Source organism: Accipiter gentilis, chromosome 10, assembly GCF_929443795.1.
Source record: "Accipiter gentilis chromosome 10, bAccGen1.1, whole genome shotgun sequence".
In the NCBI taxonomy this organism is placed as follows: Eukaryota; Metazoa; Chordata; class Aves; order Accipitriformes; family Accipitridae; genus Astur; species Astur gentilis.
In genome coordinates this window covers 33,242,324-33,264,528 of record NC_064889.1, presented here as the reverse complement: position 1 = coordinate 33,264,528, position 22,205 = coordinate 33,242,324, and the positions used below count along the sequence as shown (strand labels likewise).

General features: G+C 50.9%; 3 protein-coding genes across 5 annotated transcripts; 1 reads left to right on the top strand and 2 right to left on the bottom strand.

Moving 5' to 3' along the window:
* Window positions 1–65: 65 nt before the first annotated feature.
* On the top strand, window positions 66–4,385 carry MRPS7 (mitochondrial ribosomal protein S7). The gene is made up of 5 exons (XM_049812671.1): window positions 66–150; window positions 891–1,082; window positions 1,393–1,456; window positions 2,329–2,496; window positions 3,348–4,385. Exons 1-5 carry the CDS (start codon window positions 95–97, stop codon window positions 3,567–3,569), a joined length of 702 nt encoding a protein of 233 aa, XP_049668628.1. The 5' UTR covers window positions 66–94; the 3' UTR covers window positions 3,570–4,385.
* On the bottom strand, window positions 4,331–10,489 carry MIF4GD (MIF4G domain containing). Its single transcript, XM_049812672.1, has 6 exons — window positions 10,364–10,489; window positions 8,057–8,193; window positions 7,152–7,261; window positions 6,688–6,843; window positions 5,850–5,942; window positions 4,331–5,311 (listed from the first exon to the last, which is right to left on the bottom strand). The coding sequence occupies exons 2-6, from the start codon at window positions 8,136–8,138 to the stop codon at window positions 5,084–5,086; spliced, it is 669 nt and encodes a 222-aa protein (XP_049668629.1). The 5' UTR covers window positions 8,139–8,193; window positions 10,364–10,489; the 3' UTR covers window positions 4,331–5,083.
* Window positions 10,490–11,569: 1,080 nt separating this feature from the next.
* On the bottom strand, window positions 11,570–21,279 carry SLC25A19 (solute carrier family 25 member 19). 3 transcript variants are annotated; one of them, XM_049812638.1, is made up of 7 exons: window positions 21,173–21,279; window positions 20,755–20,902; window positions 20,086–20,241; window positions 19,112–19,282; window positions 17,954–18,137; window positions 16,681–16,811; window positions 11,570–15,447 (listed from the first exon to the last, which is right to left on the bottom strand). In XM_049812638.1, exons 2-7 carry the CDS (start codon window positions 20,878–20,880, stop codon window positions 15,247–15,249), a joined length of 969 nt encoding a protein of 322 aa, XP_049668595.1. In that variant the 5' UTR covers window positions 20,881–20,902; window positions 21,173–21,279; the 3' UTR covers window positions 11,570–15,246. The 3 variants fall into 3 exon arrangements, with proteins under 3 accessions (XP_049668595.1, XP_049668597.1, XP_049668596.1); XM_049812640.1 differs by having other exon boundaries at window positions 21,261–21,272; XM_049812639.1 differs by having other exon boundaries at window positions 21,198–21,266.
* Between the last annotated feature and the right edge of the window lie 926 nt (window positions 21,280–22,205).

Sequence of the window (22,205 nt, the reverse complement as noted above, 5' to 3'; positions counted from 1 at the left end):
CGCGAGAGCCGAACGAGCGGGGAGGGGGGGGCGGGTCCGGGCCCAGGACCGCCCCCCTCATCGTGCCTGGCCCCGCCCCGCGCGCGGCGGGAAGATGGCGGCGCCCAGCGCGGCGGGGCTGAGCCGGCGGCTGCGGGCCTGGCTGCCCCGGTAAGCGGGGCCGGGGGAGCTGGGCGGGCCGGAGCGGTGTGCCCTTCACCCGGAAACCCACGGATGTAAACGGTGGGGCGTTCCCCGGGCCGGACCGGACACGGTTTAGCTGTTTTCTGGGCTCGCGCGTGGCGACGCCGTGGTCTCGCGTGGGCGTCCGTGCGACAAACGCCGTGGGCCGTCTGCGGGGCTCGGGGAGCCCGGCCCCGGCGGGTGGGGTCCGGCACGGGTGCGTGTGCTGACCCGCTGTGCCGGAGGGGCTCAGGGGTCTCGGTACCCGCCCCCCCCCCCCCCCCCCCCCGCTCCTCTCCAAAACCCACCAAACCGCAGCGAAAAATGAATAAAATCCCAGTTTAAGGTACTCGGCCCACTCCCACGAGCACAGAACAGTTTTTATTCAAGCCACCCACAGCCTGGGACCTCAGGGTGTCAGCCCTGTGGGCCCTTCGGCCCTGGGGAGGCTGGTCGGTGGGTCTGGCGAGGGGGCCGGGACGCCCGTTCCGACCCGTCCCCTTCGGCGTGGGGGTCGCCTGACGGTTCTGCAGCAAAACCGTGGGCCTTGTTGTAGATTTGTGCCTCTGGCACCGCTGCAGTAGAGAAGCATTGAAGGAGAGGAAGGTGGAGATGCCTCTCATGTCCAACACGTCCTTCTGAGGTGTGTTCACATCTGTCCGTATCCCTGTCGCGACATATCGCGTGCATCAGCTTACAGCCCTCCCGTCTCCTCTTGCTCTTTGCAGGCTGACACAGGTGAGATGGAGTCGCTACAACCCCAGTTTTGTGGAGCCAGAAGTGAACAAGGAATTGTATCGGAAACCTTGGGAGGAGCTGACTGAGGAGGAAAAGGAAAAACTGGAGCTTAAGGCTGTTCAACCCATAAAAGCTGCTCCTTCCAGTGTCTCCACCTCTGTGTTCAGTGACCCTCTGATCAGGTCAGAGAAAGCATCATCTCCTTCTCTGTTACAGCTAGGTCCCATGGAGCCAAAACGCTTGGGAGCTGTGCTGTCCTCCTCAGACTTTACTTGCTGCGCTGCACGTTGCCTTCTGTTACAGCACAATCCCTTTATTCTGGGTTAATCTTCTCCCACAAAGCCAGTCCATTGATTGACAGTGATTAGAGATAATTACAGCAGATCTAGCAGCACCCAGATTTAACCATGGGAACAACACAAAGGGGGGCTTATTTCTGTGGGTGATAAAATCAGAATTTACATCAGATCGCATTTGGCTTTGTGTTTACAGTAAATTCACCAATATGATGATGAAGGATGGAAATAAAGTGCTGGCCAGAAGCCTCATGGCTCAGGTGAGAACTCATGTTTCTTCTCACTATTACATTAAAACAATACAAAATGGAAGGCTGGGACGTCAAGCCCACTGGAATTAGGAATTACTAGAGCTCAGGTCATCTCTGTGGTCCTAAAACGTCCCTCACCACACACATTACTCTCACCGTTATTTATCTGATAAGACGTGCATTCTGTACAAGCCCCAACCTCATTGAGCTCACAGACCAGGGGGTGATAGCTTAATAGAGAACATTCTCTTTCCACTCTTCAGTCTCTCTTGGACCTTATGTACCACATAAACTCAGAGAATACTCTTTCCTCAAAAGATGTTCCTTCCAGCTCTGTTTCATGCCTTATCTTCTGTATAACTTCCCTATGAAGTCCCACAAATGTGTCACCTACATGACACAGCTTTGACCCCTGCTCTGACCTATAGTAACTGGTATTAGCTGGTGGTCCCATCTGGTGTGTTCTGCCCTTGAAACGGGGACGCAGGTTGCCCAAATGTTCCCGAAGTAACTGCTGATTGCTTGTGACAGAAAAACACACAGGCTCTGGGCTCTTGAGTCCAAGCTTTAGAGGGGAGGATGCTTACTGCACACAGACCTGTATTACTGTCTCCACTTTGTCCCTGCCCTTCCCTGCCTTCTGGCCGAGGTTTGTGCTACTCTGCCTCCTCACCCCAAATGCAATGTCTGATAAAGAGACTGAAGAGCTGGAAAAGAGTGAAGTAAAACTTGAGTTAGAGAATCCCTGACTAGCCTGTTGCCTATAGGGCTAGAAAACCAGCTGCTCAAGTGAAAATGGGGTGCTTGTAAAAGTGATGTAACTTCATGGAGTGGGATAATCCATCTGCTCTGCACATCTCCTTTCTTGTCTTTGTCCCAAGACTCTAGAGGCCATTAAGAGGAAGCAGCTGGAGAAGTACCACAAAGCTCCAGAAGTTGAGAAGGAGAAAATTGAATGCAACCCTTATGTCATTTTCCACCAGGCTCTGAAAAACTGCCAGCCCATCATTGGGCTCAGCAGCATCACAAAAGGAGGCAAAACCTACCAGGTGAAAGGGGGGGCCTGGGAGCACATCTGGTCAGGAGAGAATTAGCTGGGGAAGCAGATGAACTGGTTTTCACCCCTTCAGCTCAAGTTTTCCTCTCCTTGGAAGGAGAGCCACTTTGCAATCTGGATTAAAAACACACCTAGAAACCCTGTCCAAGATCAGGACCTCAGCCTGTGAGCATGGTAATTCTCCTATCAATCAGCAGCAGTTTCTACTTCTCTGAGTTAGATAAGGAGTACGCAGCAAATGTTGTTCAAGGAGACAGAGATCAGTGACGGGCAGCAAAAGAGTTGGCAGTCCCAGGACTACCAGTCCCATCCTCTCTGCTGCATCATGTTGCTTGGGTAGAGGTCCCAAAGCCCTGGGGTGGGTCAGCATAGCAGAAAAGGTCAGCTAGATTCCGTATGATATTTAAAACAAAAGCAGAACCTGGCTCTAAGTATGGGCTCTGCAGCACTCGAGACCTGATGGAGAAATAAAGAGTAGAGGCATTTCACTGTCATTCAGTGCAGGGGAGTGGTGACCATCTCTGCTAGCACAAACCAGCCTGGATCCAGTTCCCAAATAGGCCAGAAGTCCTTACAAAGGCCAGTGTCTGCCAGCAGTACCCAAGGCTGATCAGAATTTCCGTTTTGGTAGCAATGGCCAATTTCTATGGACACAGGAAGTGAATTGGCACAGATCAGCTGTTGGGAGCTGGTCTTACTGCAGAGAGCAGCATGCTGCCACTGGAGTTGCAGCACGGTGTAAATCTGCACGTGTCCAGCTGGACCTGTATGACTGCTGGAGAAGAGCAGCAGGTTACTGCACCCTCACAGTGTGATAACTGTTACGGTTTAAACCTTTCCCAGGTCCCGGTCCCTCTGAAGGACAATCGGAAGCGCTTCCTGGCCATGAAGTGGTTAATCACCGAGTGCAGGGAGAACAAGAACCGTCGGATGCTGATGCCCGAGAAGCTCTCCCAGGAGCTGCTCCAGGCCTTCAACAACGAAGGACCCATCATCAAGAAGAAGCACGTGCTGCACAAGATGGCAGAGGCCAACCGGGCTTACGCCCACTTCCGCTGGTGGTAAGGGACTCTGTGCACGGGACACGATGCCACCAGCCCCACGGCCTGGAGAGCAGAGCCCCAGGGCCACCTGCCTGGCAGAAGCTGGGGAGAAGAGGGAAAGGTGGAAGATCCCTTCCAGACAGCTTCTGAACTAAGCCAGGGAAAGCTCATCCGATCCCCACAAAGTTAATTTCCCTTGTGCCTGTTTGGGTGGCGGAAGGGGGAATCTGAAAGAGTTACTGACCCCTGCACCGATACTCTAGTTATTTCATAATCACTTTCCTGTGAAGAGAAGCCTTAGATGTTTTTCTTAGAGCAATGCTGTACAAAATAATCTTCCACTTACCTGTTCCCGGGGACTTTTAAGTCTCTCTGCTCCTGTAATCAGCCATGTTTTTCCCTTTTTCACTGCACAACTAAGAGCAGAGCTGGATTTTTTTCCATATCGTAACCAGCCTTAGGGTGATTGGTACAAAATGCAATAAAAGGCCCTTTTTGATTTTTGGTTCTGGTCATCAGCAACATTGTCTGCACAGATCTGGTGGGAATGTTAACAGAAAAAATAAAGCCAGTTTTATGGAGAACGTTTCTCGATTCCAAACCTTTGTCTCTGTTGCTCGAATCTCACACTGCTCTTTCCTACTACCCTGGTTGTATAAAGCCACGCTGACACCCGACACCGGAGGAGAAAATGACTATTGCAGCCTTAAGGCTTCAGTCAGGAGCAACCTTGAAGTATTGTTCATAGCTCAGTAGCTGTGTAGAGAGAAAGCAGGGCACATGTTAGTGGAAAGCTTTTATTAGAAAAAATCCTTCAATAAACTATTTTGTTTCCTTTCTTCCTCTCCCATTCTTATAAGAAACATACCATAGTTGAAACCCACTAAATTGTGAAAAAACATGACAGTTATTGTATAAAACTTATAAAACCTGTTCCTAGCTACATGTGCTCAGGGACCTGTCCTGCTGCAGGCTGCTCTGTGGCAGGTATTGGTGGCTCGTGACCCGTAGGGGAGGCTGTGTGCATGCAGGTGCAGCCAGCGTGCTAGAAGGAGTCTGCAAAAAAGAGCACTTCGTTGAGCTGTTTGTGAGGCCACAGTGTTTTCTGTGACTTGTCCCAGAGAACCAGTTACAACCTGAGCTGTGAAAGATTTCCCCTCTGTCTCCCGCAGCTCCGCTGGCTCTCAGGTGAACCAGAATGTTCTCGGCCTAAACTGTGCTTTCCTTAACACCCACATAAAATGCTGGTTTGAGCTGGAAGCCTTCCTTGCCCTTTGCTGGCAGCAGCCCAATATTAGACAAAATCAGTGGGACAACTTGCTGAGTTAAATATGCCCTTCCCAACTCTCCAAACCTCCACAGTCAGGCTAGCACCAGTTGCAGCCTGACAGTTAATGTGCTCAGAGGCTCTAGCCAGTATAAATCCTATTTACAGGAAGTGCTAGAAAAACATTAACGTGAAAAGAAATTCAAACTTGGTAAGAAGCTTGCTGGTGAAAGTGCTGGGGACATCTCTCCACCTCTGCTGTAGAGAGGTTAATCCATCACTTCGCTGTAATAGTATTTCTGGGCAGCATCTGTCATCTTCCAGTCGGCAGCCCGAAACTCAATGATCTCCAGCAGTAGGAGCTGGGACAGGGAGCTGAGCCCCTCCTGCAGAAGGAAGCCGTCTCGGAGGAGGGAGAAGAGCTCATCCATCCGCTGGGAGTTCATCTTCTCCAGCTGCTCACCGATGCGATGGAGCTGTAGGACCAAACAGTCCACCTTCAGAAGGAAGAAAAGAAGATGGCTGAGTACAAAGGAATGGGGAGCTTTGGCTCATGCCTGTGGAGGTCTCCATCAGTCACTAATGGACCAGCTCATCCTGTTGCCTCTGTTCTGGATTACCAACAGGTGACAGTTCTGCTTCCCCCAAGTCACTGTGACAGGAGGCAGGAGAGGCTGAATGTCTCTTCCGGCAAAAGCACTGGAAAAGCACATCCTGAACTCCCCTGTCTCTCAGACAAAATTGCCAGAGAAATGCACCCGCACAGGTGGAAAAAATGTTAATTTCCTGCAGGATGTCCAAGAGATGATGGCAAGGCTGAAGCCAAGGCCAGAGCAAGGAAGTCCCTCCAAGAACAGAGGGAAGTGGTGGGAACATGCGCTAAAGCTCTTAGAAAGTCCAGCGATTTGCACTGGGGAGGCAGCTCTCCCTCCTCTGCACCAGCACCCAGCACCCTCTGCATCCCCCCAGGCTGTGATTTTTGCTGGTCCTTGGTAGAACAAGAAGGGCATTACCAGCCCTCTTCCCTGCACTCACCTCTTCCTCCTTTCGCAAGCTGTCGGGCTGTGCCAGCCGGAACAGACAGTCATAAACGGGGTTCACCAGAGCCATCATGGGCATGTTGTTCACCTGTAAGGAGGCAGGAGCCATTGCCCGTTTGGGGCCAGAAAGGTAGCAGTCTGCAGATATTTTAAATAGTTGTTCCCTTGCTGCTCTTCAAAGGAGAAGGGAGCAGAATTTAGTTGTGCTGCCAAATGCCCTATTGGTAGGATTTACGTAGGAGACCAGATATTCGAGTCTCCAGGAGCCAGAGAAGCTGAACAAATGATGTAAAAAACATCTATTTTTAAATGTAAGCAGGTAGTCATGGGAAATACACTGGTTGCAACAACATTTTTCCTGCCTGCAGCTCTGCTTGCATCGTTTTTACATCTATCCCAAGCAGGCATCCAAGTATACACACTGCAGCAAAGGCTTGCAGACAAACTCTGTCAGTACGTGGGCTAGAAATTATGTGAGCACCCACGGGTCCCCCCCGGGACCTCATAGCAGCTAAACCAGTTCAATCTGGGACATTTGGGAGCAGGCAAATCGGGGGATTTCAAACACCAGGTACGAAACGAGGAAGCTCAGACTTTGTGACTGTTCCCAGAGAGGGCTCTGCCTCTCCAAGCCGGTTAGTTTGCCTGTCGGTAGCACCAGCCCCAGCAGCATTCTCGTGCTGAGAACCAACTCCGGGCCCCACTGCCGAGCCATGGCCCTGAGGGTCAGTAAAACACCCATCCAACACCCTTTCCCTGGCATCTTCGGATGCCCAGGCCCTTCTGGCACCCCTAGGCAGCAGCGGCCGGGTGCTCCTGCTTCGGGTCCTTACCCTCAGGTAGTCAAAGATGTTGCAGATGAAGGTGACGTAGCAGATCCACGCCTGGAGCGAGCGGGTGCGCAGCTCCTCCCTGTCCTTGTACTCCTGCTGCAGCCGGTTGAGCAGGCTCCTCCGGAAGATGCTCTGGCCGACTTGTTTGCTCTCTGCCTACGAGCCCACAAAAGCAGGATGGAGGGATGAAACGGGGGTGTGAGAGGGGCAGGGGGATGCCGCTACTTCGGTGATGCAGGACCATGTAGATAACCCTCCTGTGATTGCCCAGAGAGGCAGGAAAGGTGCAACTAACTGCCTGTGCTCGCCGGCTGCTCGTTTGGATGCTGCCACTGCACAGGGCAAACGGCAGAAGAGGAAAGTTGGCTGAAGGGCCAGAGCGCAGGGCTGGGACGAAGCCTCTCCTGGCCCAGCCTAGGGACAAGCTTAAGTGTTTCGCTGTCTGGACCACGAGGAGATCTCACCTGGATGATGGTGTAGCAGATGCGCCCTGCCTCCTTGCTGAACACACAGTCTTTGAGGGACTGGTCCACTATAATATTGGCCACTTTTTCCAGGTCCACGTTGCTGGGATCTGCAGAGAGGAGAAACATGGTCAGGACCCAGCACCCTTTGTGTCCTGCTTGCTTTGGGGTACCTGGAAAGCAACCAAGGTCGGTGCAGGGCCTGCTACAACCATGTTATCTGGTACAAAACCTCATGTCCACTCTCACATCAAGAGTCACAGCCCCTCTCGTACACTAGCTACTTTCGAGATACCATCTCCAACGGTGCATAGTCCTCCCAGGCTGGAGACACAGCCATCACGATGGGAAAACGATGGAGGAAAGCAGATAATACGGGAAGCAAGAAGTTGATCTGAATCTGAAATCCCAGCACTGCTTCAAAGTTGGGTTAGTGGAAGCCAGATGTGCAAACTCCCGCTGGGCTTTGAATAGAGACATGACCGGTGAGCAGGAGACCCCGGGGGCCAGGAGGACGAGACAGCCTCACAGTCAGGAGGGGCAGAGAGCAGGAGCTAGGCACTGGAGAGGGGCGAGAGACCACATCTGGGGAGAGATGCTGGGTTAGAGCAGGAGAGGACGGTACCCCGAAATCAGAGAAAACCCCAGTGATGAGAACCAGGAGCCGAGTTCGAACAGCTGCACCATTAAACATTGGGGAGAAGGTGAGAGAGGGCAAGAAGAGGCAGGGAGCAAAGACCTTCCAGAAGAAGATTCACCAATGGGACCCAGTCAGGCATGAACAGCGTTTATGAAAGAGCTTTTCTACACTTAGCAGTTGGTGTTCCTTAAATGGGTCCAAGCATCCAGTCTCATCTGCCAGCCAAGCTGCATGTGGCAGAGGAGCCAGTAAAAAGCCTGCTGACCTTTGAGGGCTGTTTTCAGCAGCTTCTGAGTCTCAGTGTCGAACGACTGTATTTTATACTCTTCTTTACCAGTTTCCCCCATGACTGGCTTCCTCCAAGGGCAAGAGTCAGGCCAACGGATGGGCTAGTGACAGTCCCTGGGGAAAGAGCACACAGAGCTTAGTTGGGCAGAGAGGCAGACCTTCACCCAGCCATTTGGCAAATCCCATCTAGTGCTGGAGCACAGGCTGTTGTCCTGACAGCCCCCCACCCCAAGGAAACTCCTCTGTTATTAGGGTACCCAACTCTGGCCCTAGATCTGAGCAAAGCCTCACTCCCACATCTTTTTAAGACTTGCTTCCTACCAGCCTATGATAGGGCTTCATCTTCAGAGCCTTTACATTTTTCTGATATGAAAAATGCGTTTCAGTCTGTTGATCTGCAGGTTCAAAGCGGACAGCAACCTCAAAATATACTGATCTTCCCTCAGACAGCTTCCCTGTGGGTATATCACAGGGAAGCACACGCAGGAGCACCCCATGCAGCTGCTCCTTTTCGTCTTTGAAACACCAACTCAGCTGGTTTCACACAAAAGCCTGGGAAGAATCAAAAACGGCACCTAAGCATCCAACGCATGCTCGCCACAACGAGCAGAGCACCTCTCCTGTGGTGGAGCCAGGGTCCCTCAGCTCCCAGCGAGACACAGCAAGCTCTGCAGCCAAATCCCCAACAGCAACAGCTCCCGTCTCATCCCCCTGCAGTCAAGCACAGCTCTCTGCAGTACCAGCGGTCTCTAGATTAATTTTCTTCTGCTTTTTGATACAATGAAGGCAGCAAGAGGGTACACGCGGCACAGAGAGGAAGGGCTTGCTTTGGCGCGCACGCATGATCTGCTGGATGCAAAACGCTGGGCTGGCCAGACCCACAGCACAAACAGGAGAAGGCAATCCGCCAACTGAGTTTTGCCAGCTCGTCAAAATTCCTGGGCCGTTACTCACCCCTCTCTACAAACAGGTCCCTACCCGGCTTAAAGCGGAAGAGCCCGTCGCCCATTAGAGGCATGGGACACGTATCCCAGGCAGTCTGACCCCTCGGACGTGCCACTTGCCACGAAGCCGTGGCACAAAGCGTAATAACTCAGAGCAGAGAGCGAAGCTCGCCGGTGGGTAAAGGCCCGTCTCTGCCCTCCCCACAAGGCCCAGGGCACACGTTGCCCCACGGGGGTGACAACCTGCTCACGCTGCTGAAGCTCTCACCTGCCTGCCCTGGGACCTGCACAGAGGTTTCTTTCCCAGATGGATTCACAAAAGCAGCTGGGTGCCCTCCGTGCCGCGTATGGTTGGCAAACGCCTTCCCATCCGACCTCTCCTCCTTCCGCACCGTCTCTCTCCTTCTGTATCCACACTCACGCCGTTCTGCACTGCCAGCAGAGCTCTCCGAGCTCGCCAACAGCCCCACGTCCCACCAGCATCGCTGCTGCGCGGAGGGAACCTGGTGAGAGCTCAGCGCTGCTCGCAGCGAAGCAGGCAGCGCCCAAGCCTGTCTGGCAGCGTCTCTGCCGCCAGCGCCCAGCGCCTCTCCCGGAGCATCCTTCCCCACGGCTCCTCGGGGACGGGCACGGCTGCTTTGAACTGCTCTGCCAAATAACCCTGCCCAGCGCAAACCACAGCGTGTGAGCATAAAACCAGCCAGGCCCCACCTGCAGTAGAGATCCTGCTGCCAGGACCACCTTGCCTGAAGGGCTGGTGGCGGTGGGTGACAGTGGGCACAGCGTCACCCGTGGGTACCACTTTCTCCTCTGCAAGTGGTCCCCACTAGACGAACCGGTCCCGGGGAACTGACATGGTTGGGGTTAGTGTCCTTGATCTGCCGGTGACCAGCCGGCCCGTGTGCCAGGGTCCTACCCTGCGGGGGTCACACATGGCGGGACTGGCCAGACGTGCCCCCTCCATCGCAAGGGCAGGGAGAAGAGCGGCGGGTCTCCTCTGCCGCCCCTGAGCATCCCCCCGTGCCCGTCCCAGGGGCACTACCAGCCGCCCGGGACCCCCGTCCCATCCCCGCCGAGCCGCAGGGACCCCCCCCCCCCGCCCCAGACGCCTTCTGCCCGGGGCACCTGGGCCACCGGAGCCCCCCGGGAACCCCAACCCCCCCCGGCTGCTGCCTCGCCTCGCCCCCGCCCCGCGGGCGGCACAAGCCGAAGAGCCCCCGGCACGGAGGCAGCGGCGGGTCCCGGGGAAAGCAGCCCCCGGCCCTCCCCGGTGCTCCCGGACAGAAGAGGACAAGGCGGGGGGGGGGGGGGGGGAGGGGGGGAAGCCGGACGCCACCGACCTGCCGGCCGCCCCCGCTGGATCCTCTGGTCGCCGGGGCATCGCCGGAGCGTCCCGGGGGCTCCGCCGCCCCGGCCCCGTTCCCTCCCGGCGCGGCCCAGGTTTCCTCTTAGGTCATTTCCTCGCCCGAGCCGGGGGAGGGCCGGGCCGGGCCGGGGCGGGAGAGCAGCGGCAGCCGCCGCAGCGCCACCGCCTGCGAGCACCGGGCCACGGCGGGCCGCGGGGCCGATCCCCGGCTCCCCCGCCTCCTCCCCGGGAAGACCCCCCCCAGGTACGGGCGGCTGTCTCCCGGCTCCCCCCCCCACACACCCCCGGGCACCCTCACCTGCGCCCCGGGCGCTCGCAGGCACGGCCGGCTGCTCCCCGGCTTCCCCCCCACCCCCGCTAGCGGGCTGAAGGGGGCACGGACCCCTCCGGCCCGGTCCCCCTCGGGGCTCCTCCGCCGAGCAGCGGCCGGGCTCTCCCGGCGAGAGCTCTGCTGCTCTCCGGGCGAAACACGCGTTTAATCCGCCCCCCCCCCCCCCCCCCCCGGCCCCGCTCCAGGCCAGGGCAGGCTGCAGCGGAGTGGCATAAAAAAAAAAAAAAAAAAAAAAAAAAAAAAAAAAGAAAAAAATCGGGAAAGGGGAGAGGCACTAAACCAACTCACTGCCACAAGAGCCGAGGGTGGTATAATGTACTAGACGCTTTTTCTCTAAAGTCCCACCCGTTTCACAGGGGAAGACCCCTCAGGGGGTGAAGGCTTTGCAGCATTTAGACAACAGCGGAGCAGCAGGGCTGCTGAAACCAGAGAACAGCTCAGGAAATGCAGAACGAGCAGTTTGGGAACATTTTCTGCAGCGCTGTGTGGCCCGGGTAGATACAAACAAAGCCTGAACCCATCCACCACGGGTGCGTGGCTCAGGAGCAGCTGCCGTGGCTCTGACAGTCCCTCTCGGGCACAGCGGTTGATCTCGGCCGATCCCCCTTGGTACAGTTCTCAACAGCGATATCCAAAGCGTCGCCCCACACCGCAGAGGGGATGGGACGGCTCTGCCTGCTGGTGACGAGCATCCAGGGAAAACCAGACGGCTCCTGCTGCCCCACATTCTGGGCCCTGATTATCCCCCCTTTTGGGCAGCAGGAGGGCCAAGGTGGTCCTGCGGGGTCCAGCTGAGAGTACGCAGGAGGAGGAAAGCAATAAACAAACTGCAGGCAGACATGAGCATAACAAAATATTTAATGTACCTTTTCTCAAAGGTAGGCAGGTGTTGTGCGCATTGTGCTCAGATGCTTTCAGACAATGGCAGCTGCAAAAGATCCACTCAGGCAACACAGCAAAATGCCGCAGAGAATTACAGTTCTACATCACAAGAGAAACTTAAACCCAAATTAAATATAATCTATTCCAAACCCGACTGCAAAACATTCATTTCTTTTCAAAAAGAATGCTATGCAGCTTCCTGAAAACAGGACTGTCCTAGGAACTTGGCGCTGCAGGAAACAGCGTGTTCATCACAGAACTTGTGCGTCAAGGTTCTCCTGTCCGAGGCCAGCAAAGAGCAATGGTGGATCCCCTAACAACTACAGTGCAACTCATCTGGAACACTTTGCCTGCTAAAGTGCTTTTGGACATTCTGATGGTAAAAGGCACTAGAAGAAAACAAACGCTATTGCTGAGCAGCTTGTGAGGTGAATTTCAGGCAACGCAAATCCCTGCTGATAGGATTACATCATGGCGAAATCCCAGCCATCCCAACGGGGAAAATCCAGTGCAGTCTCACAGCAAGTTATTCACCACGTTGAGTCACTTGAAACTGAACTGGCGTGTAGTTTCTGAGAGCAAATCTGTTCCAGCATATGGGACAACAAGGTGACTAGAGATCTCTTCCATCTCCCGCTCCTCTAGTCTAGGAAATTTAGCTTCAAATGGCCTGTATTTTGCCAGAGCAGCATCAGAAATAAGACCTGTCCTACTGCTTCACACTAGACCGGTCTCATTCCCAAAGTGAAAACAACATTGCTGTCACAGTCCCTTCCCCAGCAGCGACTCCTAGTTAGCAAACTGCACGTTAGGAATTTATGATGGATGCTGCTGACCAGAGGCGAGGGATGAAGCAACTGTTAGATGCAACTTCTAATATTGTATAATTGAGGTTGTCACACCTTTCTCCTTCACTCATTAGAAGACTAGGTGCCTTTATGGGCCTGTAACATTTATGACTAACAGCCCAAAGGGATATATAAACCAGGCTGCGTGCCAAAGCCCTCCAACCAGGGAGTATCTCCTCCACAGCCTGGGCCAGACTGGCATAACTCAAACTCTGACTTTGCCATCTATTGGATGGAGACAAGCTCATTTAATTTAGAGTGGAGGAAAAAACTATCCCAGAGAGGAAAAGCTGCCCTATACTCTCCACTGCTGCGCTCTCTGCAGAGGAGCCGAGTTGCATGTCCCTAAAGCTGTATGCCTGCATCAGCGGCAAGCTGCACAGCACACTTGAGGAACATCATCTTAGCAAAGCACACAGTTTTTTGTTTTTTATTCTTTACCCCTGTGACAACCGAAGCAACTCACACTCTGTTCCAGAGGTAGCAATTCCCACTACCAAGTTCCTAGCCAGTTCCTCTCTATTTTGTGCAGTTTAACAGCAGCTCTTTGACATAAAGTGGAAAACAAGAATCCTGTAATGTTTAGACAGGATAGATGGGTCCCGATATGGTATGAAAGCCTGGGTCTGGACAGAAAATTTTCAGTCCTGTCCCTGCTAACCACGACAGCATTCCTCTCTACCAGCAGCCAAAAGACAGTAACAAACCCAACCTGTTTGTGTCTGTTTTGAAACAAGATATGTCTCTCCCTCAGAAGGATGTCATGAGGCTAAGTTCGTTACTTGTTATGATGTCTTTCCAAGAACAACAGATGAACAATAAACAAAGGCAAAATATTGTTAAGAAGATTTTCGGGGCATCTCAGAAGAGCCTAAATAACCCAGGAAAATGTCAATAGGACTGAGGCACTTTGAGAAACTTCACATTCTTTGCATTTTCTCCTCTAAACAAAACTTCCCATTATTAGAGTACACGCAGCTAACTCCCTCTTCAAGGCTCATGTATTAGCCTCCTGCCTGACACTGACACTGCTCAGTGAATTTAATTTTACGTAGCTCTCAAAATCACCTGCAGTGAAACAGCCACTTTGCACTCCAAGATCTCAAACCACAGCAGACACAGTTATTTGGCCTAGGCTTGCAAGGAATCTCTCTAGATATCTCAGCCACCAGTGAGACAGCTGCTCTTTAAAAACAGCCTCTCACAATAGTTCAGGATAAGTGAGCAATGCTGATATGCTCAAAATCACCAGGAGAAGTTACGTCAACAGAATGGAATTAGTCACACTGGAATTTGGCCAGACCACTTGGGATTAACACCCTGAACATTGCAAAGAAGCCATGAAAAGTTCTACATGAAGAGAAGAACCATCAAACCATCCTTTAAATAACTGCAGTGCTCTGCCCTATCCACTACTCCCCAGATGACTAACATGCTTTTGCATAACAGTGGCTCTTCCTCTGAAGTCTACCTTCCACACACTGGTCCAGCCACACCCTGCTCAGCTTGAAAAAACAGAATAAAAGAGGAGGAAGAAAGTAATTTTCCTCTTTTTTCCTGTTACGTAAATCAGAGTAGGTTGCGGTTTTTTATTACCAGTCACAAAACCTTTCAAATTCCAGAAAAACACTTCTCCAGCTCTAATTCAATCATCCTTTTCTTGTCAAACACCAGGGCAAGCCAACCGATTCTGATTTGATGTTCAGTCCTCTCACTTCAGCTAATCTTGTCAAAACATTTTCATTTGTTAGCACCACTGTAGGACTGAGGTTCAGAAATGTTTTGAGTCCACTACAGAAATACTTGCTAGAAACATTCAAAAGTGGTATTTAAAAAAAACCAACAACCCAACATTTACTAGTTTCCACAGGACTTTTCCTTCATTATTCCAACTTAGACTAAGTATTTCTAAAACTCTATACAGCATTTGTTTACTCACTGCATCGAAGCAAAGAACGCTGAAGTAAGAATTGGGCTTGTGTGTGTTGAATCCCCCTCACAGCGGGGTTCTTAATCTGCAGGTCTACTTGTAAAAAGCATGACTGAGGCAAAGCAAAACCCTAAGAGATGTATGGCAAGACACGCAGGAAGAGAAATGGGCACTTAGGATACAACCAAGCTCACCAGAGTTAAAGAAAGAGAGAGGTTGGGTCAGCATGATCCACTAGAAGATTCTGTGTTTAAGGTGGCCGAGAATGCACAGCCAGCAAGTGGTAATCAAGAAGCAGCAGCTGGCAGCAAAGAAAAGGAAAAGGGAGGTTCTGTGCACACTAAAGAGGTTTCAACTGACTTCACAACAGCAGGACAGAGCTACCTGTGCAACACCAAGAAAAGAATACGGTGCAAACAGCAGGCAATAAAGCAAGGAAATAAAGCTGTGCAGATGCAGCGATAGAAAGTGACGTTACGTTGGTTATGCATCACTAGCTAGGCCAGGATCCTTCTCTGTGATCCAGGGCAAGCACAGGAATTCACCCACTTTATTGGGTGCCTTTTCAGAGCACAGTCTCTGCTAGGTAGTTTTCTGCTTGGTTACCCTGCTCCCCACTAAATGTGTGCTGATATGAGAGGAGACAGAGGAAAAAATGTGCTCAGTTGAACAGCTTCCAGCAAAGCAGTTCAGTGTCTTCAGAAGAACTGCAGTCGCCTTTTCCTTCTGCTTGGTCCCACGAGGCGATTTCCTGCAGGCTGGTGGAGCTCTGGGAGCTCTGACATTTCCAACATGCTCACGGCAGAGCAAAGCCATCAGTCTCCCTTCCTCCAGGAGAACACCAGGTAGCCACGTACACGCCCCTTTCAGCCTTCTGTCCTCATAGTGCTATCGGTGTTCTTCAGGGCACACAGCAGGCTGCAGAACAGCTCATACCAAAAGAAGACAAGGCCAGTAGAGACAGCAGCTTTCAGCAAGCTGGGTGAAAGGCCCTTGAAGAATCCACCTGGGCCCTCCTCTCGCATGATCTGCCTTATGCAGTCCAGGAGACCCCTGTACATCCGCACCTGGGAGAGAAATGGCAAAAAGATTAAACAAGAAAACTCCAGGACAACTTACGTGGAAAAGAACACAGAGATCCCTAAACTATACCACAGAAACATAATCTATAGACATGCAGCCTGGATTTGCCTTTCTGCCTGTTACTATAACTAAGTGAAAGTTTCGGAGAGCCAGTTTGTAGAGAGTGGGGTAGAGGAAAAGTACATATCTTACATCAGTAATGACTTATGCAGATCATTCTAATTGAATGGCCGTAAAATCTTTATGCTACAACAGCATGTATTATTTATGGTACAAGTTTGTGAAGTAATTATTTCAGATTGTGCTGCTGCTGTTTTCCATCCCCTTCACTCTCTAAGGAGGGACAACTTCTCAGTTTTCTGACAAAAAGAAAACACAGCTACAGCACTTAGATGTCTCTAAATCAGCTATCTGCATGTCATCGTGTCACGCTGTGGAGGTTTAACATCTTGTGACACTTCAATGCTAAGAACAAATTCTGTACTTCACTGGAAGAGGAGGAGCATCCAATGCAATGGGTTAAGACTACAAATTCCTATCCCGGAGTTTCTTGAGGTACAGACTGATTTGCTTCTCAGATCCAAGGAATTTGAAGGAAAAAAGACAATTTCCACATTTCACAGAAAAAAGAGATAGTTCCTTGAAAGATCTGTATTTGTCTTACAGTGTATTTTGAGGTGGTAAGGATGGTGCTAGAGAACACCAGAAGTAGTTGCTTTGAATTTCAGGATGTTCTGGTATGTAAGACACATGCTGAACACTTGGTGGTCATTTCTTGTATCAAACTATTAATTGCAGAAAAGGATCCTGACAGCCAGGCAATCCCATCATTAAGCTAGTGTTATCCTCTACCAGTAATTTGGTCCTGAATCAGAAATACCAAGCCACAACTAGAAAAGTAATTCAAAATCCCTTTGCCTGCCTAACGCATCCCCAGCTCCAAGACAGCCAACCTGATGGAGATGGACGAGAAGGCAGAGCACAGGCATGTTGGACAGTGTCATAAAATTAACCCAGTATATTCATGCAGCTATTCCCATTATTAAGCAAGACCAATGCTCAGCTCCCAGAAGTTCCCTGGGACCTCCCAACCCAAATACGAACACAACAGGTACCCCTGGTGAATCATCACTGCATTCTAGTGCAAAGGACTGGCTTTGAATTATCTTGATGCAAATCCATGCTCGTGAAAATCAGTCAATTCCAACATTTCTCACCTGCCCAAAGGCTGCCCGGGCACGCTCAAAGCCACCCACTTGCAGTCGTTTTTTGAACAGGTCAAAAGGGTAAGTGAGGGTTTTGCTGATGATTCCAGCGCAGCTGCCACAAACAAGGTTTTTAACATTGCCTGAGAAGCAGGAAGGGGAGAGGATAGCAGGGAGGGAAAAAAGAGTTCTGATTAAAGATCATGAGAGGTAAGTGAAAAATCACTTTTCATAAGAAGTAAGGCCAAAGAGGCCCTTTAAAGTTACATCACCTCTTCTGCATAGCTCGGGCCACAGAACCTCAATCTGCATTTTCTACATGAAGCCTACAATGTCCATTGGAGCCAAGTGTAATGGCTCATCTTGGTTCATTACACTGATTTATGTTTTTGCTCTGGCAAGTGGCATTGTACAAAAAACCCTAGTCACCAGAGAACCTGCCACTAGTGGGTGGAAAAGTTTTCATGTCCCCCAGTAAAAGCCCAGTCACTGGAGATCTTGCACTCCTGATAAGTCACAAGCCGACGCTGCCTGATGATTTCAGAGGCTTGTGGGAAATGAGTTTTGTGATATTAGATTTTTTCCTGACAAACATGAGTTCCCAGCACAAAACCACCACCAGCCTCTGCCATCTAAAAATAAATATGCAGACATGATACTGAACAGTCTACTTCCTTGATTGAAATTCCATTGAAGAACAAAACCACAATGATGCTACATATCCTATCTCTCAGGGAGGCACTGGTATCTAGAACTGTCAAGGTGACAGGTCCCATCAGGAGGAGATTCTTTTATAACGGAGCTAGAAATCAACATAAAAATATCAAATAAAGAGCTTGGCAGTTTTAAATTAGGCCAAATGAATCCTCTTCTGTAACAGCTGTGCTGGAATCTGCAGGCAGATTTCCTGAGGAAATGCAAGAGTCCTGTCCCCACAGCACTAATGAAACTGAGAGAAAGATTACACCAGCACTGTCTTCCCACAGTATGAGTAATGTGACACAGCTCAAGGAAGAGTACCCTGGCCTGTGACACTTCACTTTCCCGTCCATCCACATTTCCATCACGGTTATTCCATAACATGAGTTGCTTGTAAACTTGACTGTACTTACTTTCACAATATGTGTGCAGGAGTAACAATGAGAGATGGGAAATTGAGAGACTTTTCAGATGTTGCATTGAAAAGAGTGGTAGCACAGAAAACTTAGCTTATGTCAGTCTCCCAAACTAGCATTCATCCTCTCTTTCTCTCCAGATCACAGACATCACTGTCCCAAGTGCCTACCTCCTTTCTTTTCTTCAGCTGGAATCACCCATTCAGAAAACCGTTGCAGGATGTTGTAGGAGGAGAACTGGAGACCAGCATACGGAAAGATAGCAATGATTGTGGGGGTCAAACCTCTATAGAAAGTCCGAGGCCCTTCTGTCTGGTACATCGTCACCACTGCATGGCGAAGGTTAGGATAGATCTGGACAATAAAAAAGAGGCTGACTCTCTAGTGAAAAAGGCTTACAAACAGCAAACCAAAGGACAGGTTATTTCCCAGTATGAGGACAGGCATTTCCCACTGCCCAAAATACAATTGGCTGATTTTCAGCACAAAGTGATGAACAATGTGGTTTTGCACATCTTCACACAGTATTCTCAGCTAATGCCTTGTGACTCTCATAAGCAACTTGACAACCTAAACCTGCCTCTGAGCCACAAGAGACTAACTGAACAAACGATCGTTTTCTCTGCACTGAAAGGCCTGGGCTGACATTGTATCCCACATCCAAGCTGTGCTTCTGAGGGGACGAAACAAGGCACAGAACTGAGAGCTGCGGCCTGAGACCACTTGCATCATAGATATTTATTTTTCTCTTAACAGCTCTGCTTGCTCCTGCCACAGAATTCATATAATATATATTGTGATTCTACTGCAAGGTAAGTAAAAAACCAGAAATGGCTCTGATACAAACTCTTATAAGTCTAGTTATTACAGACCTAATTAGCATAGAGACCAATTCTTGCATAAAAAAGAACATGAAACACAGGTGAAAGGTGACTGGTTTCAAGTATCACCTCCATCATTATCTAAACATGACTCTATGCAAGTGGAAAGTTTAAAACATGCAATGTTCAACAGACTGTGGAAGGCATTCTATAAATGGCCAACAGCTGAAATGAAAGTTGAGTTATCCTGTTAAGGACAGTTTCTCATTTCTGGATCACCTGCCAGGAGTCAAACATGATCAGAAGCAGCAAAACATAATTAAGAAAGCTGTGTCAACAGCACAGAGGACAACTTGGCAACAGTGCAAACATTGTCCAATAACAGCACCTGCTCCTTTATTCCAACCCACAGACTCTTATGTACTTTTCAAACCTCCTGTATTCATACACATGAAATATTGCTACTGCTATGGATGACATTTCCAAATATCGAATCCTCAACCATACCTTAGGCTCACCCTGAGCAGCAAAGCGGGTGCGTAGTGTGTCAACAGGCTGAACTGCAACAGTGGCGGTGCAAGCAGCTAGTCCACCGCAGACGAAGTGCACAAAGGAATCGCGGGCATTGTATGCAGTGACATTGTGCACCAGTTTTGTCAAGCTTTCAAATGCCATGAACTTACAGAAACAAACATACACAGGTCAAGGAGTCAATCCTTATCACTGACACGGATCTCCCACTCCTCTTTCATTTCACCACGAGCTCCACCCACCGCTTGTAACCACCTTCTGTCTCTGTCCTTCAAAAGTCCTCCCCAACTTGCAACCTGTGGGAGCATGTGCTCAAAGAATACCTTGTAAAAATTACTGAGCAGCCCAGGGAATGCTTGAGATATTCTGATCTCTTGACACTTCTGCTAAATCTTGCATTTAGAATTATGAAAAACTCATTTTAATGCCCCATGTATCCTGAAGACTATCTACCGTATTACGGATATGCTGTCCATTACTCTTTCAACCACTGCTCATAAAACATGTTGTTAATATTTACAAATTAAGCATAATAATACTGTGTAAAACATCATCATCAACTTCATTGATTTTTTTTTTTTTTACTAACAAGCTGTCAGGGTGACAACGTGAACCAAAGCAAAAAACTACACAGGCTTGGAACATGAACAGCTAAGCCAAGTGCGAGGAACAAACAGGGCTTGTCTATGACACCAGATACAGAGAGAACTCAGTTTGCTCTAGCTGTGCTCCAGGCTGGCCAGGAAGGCCGTTCAGCAAGCTCAGGAACATTAACTTCGGCATTATACATCAGCATTATACAACTACACATCTTTGAGACTGGAGCTGGCTTGTACCAGTACAGTTTAAACCTGGACCTTCCTGCATCTGCCCACGCAGCCAGTCTGACGAGAAGCAAAGCAGAGTCCTATGCATGTACACCGGGCCCAGATGATGTCTGGTCACCTTACCTGAACAGCTCCGTAGCCAACCGAAAGGAGCTGAGCGGGAACATGCCCCTTCCAGAAGGCTAGCAACCCCTCTTCCTGGGAGATGCGCTGTACAGCTTGCAAGATGCCATGATACTTAGCCCCTGGGTTTCTGGAGGAGAGCTGCTCAATCTGAAGCTGGAGGAAAATAGAGAAAATATTTTCAATTCCAGATCACATTTCAACAAGGTTCGAGTGTCTAATTCAGGAATTCACGACCCTGTCAGCCAATGAATGCCAAGAGGTTTCCTTCTGTCTTCCCACTGAATCACATCTAGAACTGACAGAGATGCTATTTACGTAGGGCTCTAAAAGAATAAAACCATGCATGCAACACAAAGGTAATCAGTAGGGATGATGGTGAAATTCAGTTGGTGGAAAGCATTCAGAAAAACAGAGAAAGAGAACAAACGATGAAAAACACAAGATCCCATTCAAACACACAAGTTAAGTTACGTAAACAGAAGCGGTGGACACAAGATAGCCCTACTACCTTGCATAACCTGTACACAACGGTAGGTGAGGGCTGATGAGCAGATTTACTGCTCTCGGGTTGCACAGGTGACCTATTCATCCAGGACAAGATCAGCTCTGCTCTGTAACAGGCTCTTTCACCCCCCCCCGTCCCCAAGCATGCCACGAGGAAGGTACCTGGAAGCGGATCTTGATGACGTCCAAGGGACTGACAAGGACCCGACTGACCAAGCCAGATGCTGATCCTGCTACGGCCGCTTCCACGGAGGAGACGCACTTGGCCTCCGGGTCATAGCCGACCATGCCTGCCTGGCGTCCCCGCAGCCTGGGAGGGGGACACGGGCCCCAGTGAGCCCTCCCCCAGCCGAAAGGCTCCTTCCCACACCAAGAGACTACGGCCTCACCGCCCTCTCCTCACAGACCACCCCCCCCAGCCCCCCAAAGTTCCCCTCACCCCAAAGGCCCACAGCCGCCCCTCATCCCAAACCCCTTCCTCATCCCGAGGGCCACACAGACACCCCGCCACACGCACCACAACCCCACCCCACGGCAGCCTCCCCTCTCCCCACGGGCCCCTCCGCCCCGCGGCAGGCACCGGTGGGGGGGATAAAGAGCCAAACCCCGGGCGGAGCCGGCGGCGCTCCGCGGCCCAGGGCGGCGGTGCGCGGCCACGGTCGCCTCACCCTCCCGCCGGCTCCTCCGCGCCGCACTGCGCCTGCGCGCCGCGGGGGAGCGCTGGGAAATGTAGTCCCGCCACCCCGCCCCGGGGAGCGCCGTGTCCGAAATGGAGGGCTCGGCCCCGAGCCTTTCGTGCTTCTCAAAACAACGCCGGCGCAGGGGAGCCCGCACTCCCGCAGCTCCCGTGCTGCTGGATCAGGAGGCTGACAGTAAAATAAGCGGGGATGTAGGCTTTTTCCTGCAGTCCGCCCCCAGCCCGGCCGACCCAGGTGCCAAAGCTGGCAAGCGGGAAAGGAAAACACGCACAAAGAACGGGCTCACGCTCAGCAGTTCTTCCACCACGGCCTTAGCCTTGACACCATACGATCACAGTAGCAACAAACACTCTTCTTCCCTCTGTAAAGCACAAGGAAAGAAAGGTTTTTCTAAACTTTTCAGTAGGTACCCACGGTACGAGTAGCACGCAGTTTTGAGCAACGTGTTCTGCTACAGCGTTACAAAAAAGCCAAGAGCTCTGGACCACACTGCAAATCCTTTCTATACTGACTTCGCTGGCAGAAATGAAAAATAAAGAACTAATTATGGGAACATTCAGGCATTCCTGAGCAACTACAAACTCCTTGACTACATCTGCACTTGAGCATGGTAACTAAGAACAACTGTTAAAGAACAGCCCAAACCCTCACGTGGGCCTTTTTGTATTGTATATTAAAATCGACTACAAAAGTCACAGGCACTTCCTGAACATAAGCAAAGGCTGGGGAGAAGCTGCAGAGCCAACAAACAGGTAACCTGCAGAGCTGCCCACACACCTCGTTAGCACAACCAAGCAGTTCTCTTCCTTCAGGCAGCAAAAGCAAAAACCACCTGCAAGGCACTGATCAAGCACAGCAAAAGCTCCCGCGACAGCCTGAGCCACGGCTGCTGTGCTTACACAAGTCATGCGCCCA

What these genes read in the sequence shown, in the direction of transcription:
- MIF4GD (XM_049812672.1), bottom strand. Translation starts at nt 8,138, where the DNA reads ATGGGGGAAACTGGTAAAGAAGAGTATAAAATACAGTCGTTCGACACT. An exon ending in TCTGCTACACCATCATCCAG is followed by an intron (nt 6,844 to 7,151) that starts GTGAGATCTCCT and finishes GTGGGCTCGTAG; the next exon opens with GCAGAGAGCAAACAAGTCGG. An exon ending in ACATCTTTGACTACCTGAGG is followed by an intron (nt 5,943 to 6,687) that starts GTAAGGACCCGA and finishes GCCTCCTTACAG; the next exon opens with GTGAACAACATGCCCATGAT.
- SLC25A19 (XM_049812638.1), bottom strand. Translation starts at nt 20,880, where the DNA reads ATGGTCGGCTATGACCCGGAGGCCAAGTGCGTCTCCTCCGTGGAAGCG. An exon ending in TTGGCTACGGAGCTGTTCAG is followed by an intron (nt 19,283 to 20,085) that starts GTAAGGTGACCA and finishes TGTTTCTGTAAG; the next exon opens with TTCATGGCATTTGAAAGCTT. An exon ending in CTGCTCAGGGTGAGCCTAAG is followed by an intron (nt 18,138 to 19,111) that starts GTATGGTTGAGG and finishes TTTATTGTCCAG; the next exon opens with ATCTATCCTAACCTTCGCCA.
- MRPS7 (XM_049812671.1), top strand. Translation starts at nt 95, where the DNA reads ATGGCGGCGCCCAGCGCGGCGGGGCTGAGCCGGCGGCTGCGGGCCTGG. An exon ending in CTGCGGGCCTGGCTGCCCCG is followed by an intron (nt 151 to 890) that starts GTAAGCGGGGCC and finishes TGCTCTTTGCAG; the next exon opens with GCTGACACAGGTGAGATGGA. An exon ending in TTCAGTGACCCTCTGATCAG is followed by an intron (nt 1,083 to 1,392) that starts GTCAGAGAAAGC and finishes TTGTGTTTACAG; the next exon opens with TAAATTCACCAATATGATGA.